General features: G+C 39.6%; 1 protein-coding gene and 1 long non-coding RNA gene across 2 annotated transcripts in view; one reads left to right on the forward strand and one right to left on the reverse strand.

Annotated features, from left to right (window-relative positions):
* DNAJB6 (DnaJ heat shock protein family (Hsp40) member B6) overlaps positions 1–4,414 on the forward strand; it is a 101,754-nt gene extending 97,340 nt beyond the window's left edge. The window contains exon 10 of the mRNA XM_019508158.1: positions 2,816–4,414. Within this exon, the coding sequence (XP_019363703.1) occupies positions 2,816–2,898 (83 nt within the window). The 3' untranslated portion in view covers positions 2,899–4,414. The remainder of the gene's footprint in view (positions 1–2,815) is intronic.
* On the reverse strand, positions 671–2,809 carry LOC109291244. Its single transcript, XR_002095785.1, has 2 exons — positions 2,387–2,809; positions 671–931 (listed from the first exon to the last, which is right to left on the reverse strand). It is a non-coding gene; the product is annotated as an uncharacterized LOC109291244 (long non-coding RNA).
* Positions 4,415–8,584: the final 4,170 nt, after the last annotated feature.

Below are 8,584 nucleotides of genomic sequence, written 5' to 3' on the forward strand. Positions count from 1 at the left end.
GGACATCAGGAGGCGCTACTTCACGGTCAGGGCGGCTAGGGTCTAGAACCAGCTTCCAAGTGAGGTGGTGCAGGCTCCCACCCTGGGGGTTTTTAAGAGGAGGTTGGATGACCACCTTACTGGGGTCATTTGACCCCAGTGCTCTTCCTGCCATGGCAGGGGGTCGGACTAGATGATTTGCTCAGGTCCCTTCTGACCCTAGAAACTATGAAACTATAATGAAACCAATGTCAGTGGATTATACAGGAATGTTCATAATTGTATATTCACTCATGTTTTGGCCAGTCTGCCTATTGCTGGGTTTCCATTTTGTCCCTTGATCATTCCAGAGGCTAGGAAGGGATCTTGCTGTCGGATGTCTCTACCTTAGTCCCTCCTTATTAAAATATTTTGTATTATTTTGCAACGAAATATGGTGGGTTCATATTCATGTTAGTTTATTTTAGACTTTTTAAGGCCCTTTTAAATGGTATAGAGTTCTTTTGTGATATTTGATTTTAAAAAGCACTATGCCATCAAAAGCCCTTCAAAACTTAGTGTTTTAAGAAGACAAATTTAGGAAATTACAGAGGTGCAAATTGGTGACCTCTACAAGTTCCTTTAGGAACATCCTTATTTTAATGTCTTATATCATTGTTAAATTGACCCATTTTGACTGTGTATGGTCAAATTTCTTGCTAAAGGGGCAAATCCTTCAAAATTAGAGAATTTCTAGCTTTAGTATCTTATTTCTAGGTGATGTTCCACCCAGCCTTCTTCTGGGGAATGTTTTCTCTCTGCTTTTTCAAGGGACCCATATGCTATAGATACAGAGACAGTAGCTTATTTGCCTATTTTCTTTCCAGTGAAGATGAATAATTGTTAGAGTTTAAAGTAGCTGAGCTCTGTAAAAATGTGTGCAGCACAAGACTACAATAAAAAGTTAAATCACCTTTGCTAGTTTCCTCCAGCCTCTGCTGGGTACAAGACAGACCAAGGGGTATTTCCCTGTGTTGTTTAAGTGTAAGTGGCCCAGAGGGTTCCCCTTCAGGGTGAACTTCTCAAATACGTGAAGCAAAACCTTTATAATGGGGAAATACTTCAATCCTGGTAGGAAGTGCATCTCTGAATCCCAGGGTGGTATGAAGTGTTCAGGAGGAAAAGCTCTGTCAGCAGTTCTACAAATTAGTGTCAGAATAATACCGTATATTTTTCCTTAAGCATTATAAGCTAGTTTCCAAGCTAACTTTTCAGATACTAATAACACGTGGCAGAACTAATAAGTAGTCCAATATCTTAAATCCTGTGGTAACTCATTATATAGTATGAATTAATGCTGCTAATCCAGCGGAATAGCTGGCAGGAGTCCAGGAACAAATTCACTGCTGTCACAAACGGAAGCATTCGGACAAGTACAAAGGTGGTTTGCTTATGCAGATGTGAATTTGTTTCTCGAATCTTATGGTTCTTCTGACCTCACAGAGAAAGTTAAATACTGTAATTCCAATGCAGGTGAAACTCCCAATGTTTTAGATGGGTATCCAATTTGTAGTCATATTGGCCTAGAGGAAAAAGCAATCTGGGTTCATGGTAGAGGTGATATCTTTTATTAAACCAACAAGATTTTTGCAAAACACTGTCTTTAATTCATGTTTTAGATAGGAATTCAGCTTGTTGGAGGACAGAGTTATGACACCATGGTGAATATATATAAATAATTCCTTACTACATAGATTTCAAAGCATGTAAAGATAGGGAAGTACCACTATGGACATTGCATGGAAGGAGGAACAGGCACTAAGTTAACCTGCCCAAGTTCATATAGGCAGTTATTGATAGAATTGGGAACAGAATCAGTTTCGAGCCTCTGAGGTCAGCGCTGTCCTCAACTGAGAACTTGAGAGATGCTGTAGAAAACTATTATCTTTGGTTCTGCCATGTCTTCTGACCAAGTATTGCTGAGCTTAAGAGCATGTCCTGTTTTTTAAAGCCTTGTATGACTTGTCTTTGAGGATACAGTATAGATTATTGAGATCTAATTTTTTTCTGGCTTAATTTCAGATTTAAATTCTGAGCAGAGTTTTTTCTTTTTTGGTTTTGCATGGCTGATTTTTACAATACAAAGCCTACTGGCATGTTCCATTTTCCTCAAAGTTTGTAAGAGATGGGATGGATATGTTATCTGGCTTTCATTTGTGCCTCACAAATGGTGGTCAATGCATGGGACAGTCTGCTAAGGGAATTGCATGCTCTTTAGAAAAACCAGGGGGAATGGATATGAGGTGTGGAGGCAGTAGCTTATTTGCCTATTTTATTTCCAGTGAAGATAAATAATTGCTAGAGTTTAAAGTAGCTTAGCTTTGTAAAAATGTGTGTAGCACAAGCCTACAATAAAAAGTTAAATCACCTTTGCTAGTTGAGCATGAACAAGCTTATGTTCTATTTATGTTCTATTATGTTATTTAGGAACAAAATGGACACCATTAAATGTCAATATTTAGCTGCTTTATTTACTCAGGAATCATAATATGCCTTATCCTTAGAATGGGAATACAAACTGTAAATACTGTGGTAACTTCAACTACTGTAAGCAGTATTTAAATGGCACTTACTTGCTGTATATGTTATGGATTTATTTATTACTTCCATTTTTATAAGCTGTTTTGATGCTCTCCTTGAATGGCTTTGAGGTGCTTGGAAAGGTTCAAGACATCCAAAACTTCAAAGATGTCTCATTTCCCCCCACCCCACCCCCATTTGGAGACCACATTCATTTTTATAAAGGAAAAGTCAGTTTAATATTATGAATAGTGTTTTACAAGCCATGTCTCCTCAGGATACAAAGAAGGCAGCAAGAGGAGGAAGCAGAAGCAGAGAGATGAGCAGAAGAAGAAGAAGTCAACCAAAGGGAATTTTTAAAACGGACTCCTCCGATACTCTCATACCTTTATAATGATGGCAACATATTCTTTTTTGAGCACACATTTGTGAATACATTTTGATTGTGCACACTTTGTGAAGATGTCTCATGTTTTAAACTATACTAAAATAGCACTATGTTACTTTTCATCATCACAGGATGGCTTTCTTGCTAGTCAGGTTAAAGACTTCAAAGTAGGCTGATGTGGTTAGAAGTGCATTTTATTTGAAGATTGGGAAAATGTTACAGAATCTCTTACCTCTACCTTCCTTGGGGCTAAAACTACTGTAGTAGTCTAGTGTGTTCTTCTAGGATTTAAGGGGTTGTAACAGTGTCTGTTTATGTTCTAGAATAATTGGGCATGTTGAAATAAGAGGTTAAACCTTGCTTCTATTCCCCTTTGATTTCACTGGGAGTAGGATATGGAAACTCTTGGATATAGCAGTTTATGTAAACTTATAATTCCCTTCTGCGCTCTTTCTTTTGTCCAAACTTGGGAAGAAAAGGTCTGTTCCTAATACTATAATGAGGTAATCTAGATTATATCATGAAGGAGTAACTTTCTTTCATTTTTAAGAAAGCCTGTAAGATTCTGGTCTCCTGTGCGCATTCATACAGATTCATCATAGACTCCCTATGAATCATTTGGTGAAATCATTCCTTGTGTTTTTATCTTTTTATAACCTAGAGACAAATGATCTAAATGCTACTTTGAAATTTGGGCAGTTTCTGCTGAGTGGATTATAGATCATGACTGTTTGTTTCAATATCCATATAAGATTCTGCTAAGACTTTTTTTTCTGCAGAGCATTTACATATAGGATGTCACTTCTACGTGAGGAAAGTATACTTACACCAGTTTTATTTTCAGGACACATTTTTTAGCTTGGAAAAAAGTGTCTTTACTTTAAAAGAAATATTTTTTTGAGTCTGGCGAGATTACTTCCTTGCTTCCCATAGTAGCTTAATTTGCATGATAAATTGCTTCTCTTAACCTCTTAATTGGTACTGAGTACTAAATAGAATCTCTTTATCCCTGTAACTACTTCCTGCATGTTCCTTGTCGGTATGTTGCTTTTTCTTTTTAACCTACATATAGGAATAATCGGCTGTGTTTTGTTTTTGTTCTTTTGTTTTTCCTTTTGCCAACATGTTGATATAACAGGACTTAAACCTGGCAATGTTGGAAACCCAAGTTTCCTGGAGAATTTCACTCATCTTTGAAATGCAAAAATGTAGCAATGAACACAATGACATGAAGAAGCTAAACCGAAAAATAAAACTTGCTGTTGTAGAATACTCTGAGAATTGTGGTGTCTACAGTATTTGGATTGGTTTAGTTTCTAATGCTTACTCTATGAAAATGTAACCTTACGCAAGCATAACATTATGCAACGTATGTTAAGGTATTTAAATGATGGTTTATCTCAAATAAAACCAAGTATTTTTTCTGTCACTCAAGTACTATTTAATTGCGCAGTGTTGTTAATTAAAAATAAAGAGAGTTCTCCTGTATACTTTGTCATTTTTGACTGTAAAACAGACTGGTGGCCTGCATCAGTTGTTCCTGCCTAAATTGGACTAAAGCAAATACAGGTTCTGCGTTCATAATACATTCACGAATACTTTTAATTATCCTCTTAACTAAGTAAATTGATCAGAAAATGTGGCTCCTTGTACAAGCAAACTATAAAGGTGATTGACATTTTTGAAGGAGAATTAAGGCTGAGAGGTACCAGATTTCTTGAAAAACCAGTGCCTGTGCATAGGAGGAAGACGCTTTTGCATTCAATCTTAAACATTGTTTAGAGAAAAGGAGCTGTTTTGCAGTGGTTGAACCTGGCATGTCTCCAATTAGATTTTTGTGTCCTAACTTCAGGTGCATAATCATGAAAAGCATTGTCTAAACAGGCTATAAAACTGTCCCAATCCATGCTGGCCATTTTACAATAGCAAACTAGAACTAGTGAGTAATGTAGGGGACTTTTTTTTTTATCTGTTTTCCAGTCGGACTAAACTTACTCATTTCTTAGATACCAGTTCAAGTTGATTTGTATTCTAAACTGAGCCAAACATCATTGTAGTGTCTGAATATTTTCACTTTTGCCTCAATATTAGCTTGCATCAGAGATGCTGCTGCTTAGTTGGCTAAGGTTACTTTGCTCATTGTTTTATAATCTGCATGGAAGCATCACACTTTGAGGGTTTCTTCCCTGTATTCCCTTCCTATTGGTATCCTGGAATTTTACTGAAGTTTACACCATGAAAGGTGAATTTACAGGTATCCCATCTCTTACATATGCTACGGTTTCAGTTTGCCAGTAGTATAAACTTCCATGTTACCATTTTTACCACTTGAACTAATTAATATTCCTTTTTTTAAATAAAGGTCATTCTTGCTTAACCCCTTTCAGGATGGAATTGTGGAACACTTCTGGGAAACATTTCTTTCCATTGAATCCACATTTCTGTCATGAAGTTAATACTGTAGTAATTACTGCCTAGTTGCATGTATGATCCTGCTGAGTGGAGTGGAATGATCACCCATATTAAATAAAAATGAATGAAAAGGCAACAAGTGCAGAAGAGGGCTTAGGTTGGTGATGGATTCTTCATCCAATCTTAGAAAAGGACCGTAAAGGAGCTCAGACAATGGATATAATGAAGGCTAGGAGAAGGTATGTCATTTAGCTCTATTAATAAATTAGGGAAGCAAACACTAGCAGAGTTATTCAACTAAAGGCAATACTGGTACCACAACAATGTGTTGCTTCATAAAGTTAGGCTGGAAGTTGGAAAGTTTCTATCAGAAGAGTGAAGGTCTGGAATACCTTCCCACTAAGAGGAGTATGGGTCAGAGACCAACCTAGTGTTCTCATGGCAGTGTGGTTGGTTACTGGAAGGGATTATATTAAGTGGTTGCTTCCAATACCCTAGAACTGTCATTACACAGCCTTCATGGCAAGCTCTGGAGCATTGCTGAGGGGCAAATCCTGTCCTCTGGTGCCCAAAAATGTAGCTGGTTAGTACAGCCCTGAGCAGGTGTCCAGAGCTCCTTTTAGGCTCTCTGCTTTGGTGTGACCTCAAGGCTTCTTGGAGCCAAGCCATGCAGTCTGTTTTTGAGGCTTTGGTGCTGGTGGCAGGATGTGCTTCTTATTGCTCCTGGGCTATCCTGGGGCAGGCATAGTAACCCAGGAGGCATCTTCCAGGACTTTTTTTTCTTTTTTGGTTCTCTCCCTTTTGTTAAAGGGAGGCCACTTTAAAGTCTCCTGGTTCACAGCCATTGCCTTTTCTTTCCATACTGCAGACTTTCCTCTTTGTGGATTTCTTTCATCTAGAATTTAACTTTCCAAGTCTTGCCCAACTGAGTTTTCCTTCAATTTTAAATTTTTCTTTTTTGGGAAAATGTATACCGAATGTGGTGTTCACCCTCAGTAGGAGTTGCCACCTCCTTCCTCTGCAGCTGCGTTCTGGTCCAAGCATGTGTCTTGGTACACCTGGGTTCCACTATTTTGGCCTGGCCAAAATTAGCTTATCTCCACAATGCCTCAGAAGAATAAGGATAGTCGTACTTCTCACGGCCTTGGTGCAAACACTACGGATGTAGAGAGCTCTTGTAATATTACTGCTTCCACCACTGCACAGAGTCATGACTGTTCTTTTGTTTGAAGTGAGATATACACTTTGCTTTCAACTAAAGACTACTGGTTAATCGCCTTCTTGGATCTGATATAGCCATGCTTGAAGTTCAGCCTAATAGTGGGGCAGAAAACATGTTGTAGTTTGAATAAGTGCAAAATGGTAACACTGCAGCTAAACTACGGGGTGGTTTAATTCAATACCTGTGTGAAATTGGTTATAGATCACCTGAGCGCCAGGTGGAAACTTGTGGTGAGTACAGTAGAAGAAACTCACTGCAACCACAGCCCTTTGAAAACCTCCACCAGCTGGGGTGGAGTTGGGCTGAGGGAGGACACATTTCCCAAATTAACTTCCAGTGTTCGGTGATCAGTGCTGCTGTCTGGAGCTCAGCACTGAGCTCTGTTTGAAGTGGCTCAGCAGTCACAGACTTGTGCTGAAGTTCAAAGTCAAAAGTATTTTGTCACCTTTAAAACCCTTGCAGAGGCTTTCCTCTTGCAGGAAGTGTTTGACCTTTTACACAAATTTAGCATGTACTGTGTGTGTTTGTAGAAATGCCACTAGCAGTTCTTTTCATCCGAAAGACCATCTTTGGGGAAGAATCAAATGCCTGGAAAGCATACAGCAAACCTGTTCCGACTGGTTGCACACCTTGCTGGTTGAAACTGGGGATTGTTCTAAACTGTCTGTTTTTCAAGCTGTCTTAAATCCATCACTTCTGAGACTCAGCTGCCTTCCAGCATGGATTTTAGGATACCTGGTGGTTAGACTTGCATTATTTATTTCAGTGTTTTACTGTCCCTCAATATTTTTTGCATGTCTAATGCCATAGTCATTCCCCAGTATGATGCTGTTTCTATCTGTTCCATTGCTGCACTTCAAATCTTGGTTCCTTTCCTTTGTTCCACATGCAACCTCTGTCTCCCCTTTCCACTCCTCTTTATTTCCTGCCACTTACCCTGTATGGAGGGAAAATGGGCCCTGCCCATTTCGGCTTTTGGGGCGGGAAAAAATAATGTACAGGATTGGATCATTCTAGCTATCTCATTACTAACGAGGTGAGAGAGGTACGATTGTGTGACGGTCTAAGGCTTCTCACTGCTTTAATGGCAGAGCTTGAGTCCAGCTCTTATTCCAGTGCCCTGAGGATTGCAGTATGCTTCCCAGCTATGTAATTTTTGGGATCACTGTTGAAAGTTTCCTTTCCTTACCTAGGCTTTGTATTTGACTGCCTTACAAACAGGCACCCAAATTGGAAAGTGTAGTAAATGCAATTGTCCTGTGTGAACTTTTTTTTCTTACCTGATCTAGCCTTTGCTCCATGGCATGTCTGTTTTGTTTGTAAATAGCAAATTTGTAAGGCCACCCCCTGGTCTTCAGTTTCTTTTATGATGGGCTGTACACTTAATATTGACAGCCTAAAAGTATTTGTGAATTGCCTTGAGTGGAACTTGGTTAATCACAAGACTTCCTGTTTTCACTGATGATCCTTACGCTGAGTTCCCTAGCCGTTATGCTCATCCCAAACTGCCTCTTGCATCTTTCCCGCTGCCGAGAGCTTCAGCCGTCCTAAGCAGCTACCAACCTTTGACCCATTCCACTTCCCTCAAGCTAACTTCTATGCCAGGGGTGCAGCCAGTCCATACAAAAATTGGACTGTGCACAAAACTGAAAATGTGGCTAAAATAAAACAAACAAATCTGTGGGCTCCTATTCTGAGTGTGTTTATTCTATTTAGTTCAAAAACAGCCTTAATGAAGATACTGCTGACTTTCCAGGCTGCCATAGCAATGGAAATGAGGACCTTGCTACATAGTCTAGGGCAGGGGTGGGCAATTATTTCAGCTGGAAGGCCGCGTAACAACTTTTGGTGAGCTGTCTAGGGCTGCAAGGGTAGTGTGTCGTCTCCCCCCACACCTCATGCCCCCCACCCCTCAGCTACCACAGTTGGGCTACTAGGTAAAATCAGGCTGGGTCCATGAGGTAAGGGGGATCCATTCCACTACCCCCTCCAGCAAAGACCAGGCAAACCAGCAGCTCGGTACT

This window comes from Gavialis gangeticus, unplaced genomic scaffold (assembly GCF_001723915.1).
Source record: "Gavialis gangeticus isolate Ggan-Ray unplaced genomic scaffold, GavGan_comp1, whole genome shotgun sequence".
Taxonomy (NCBI): domain Eukaryota; kingdom Metazoa; phylum Chordata; order Crocodylia; family Gavialidae; genus Gavialis; species Gavialis gangeticus.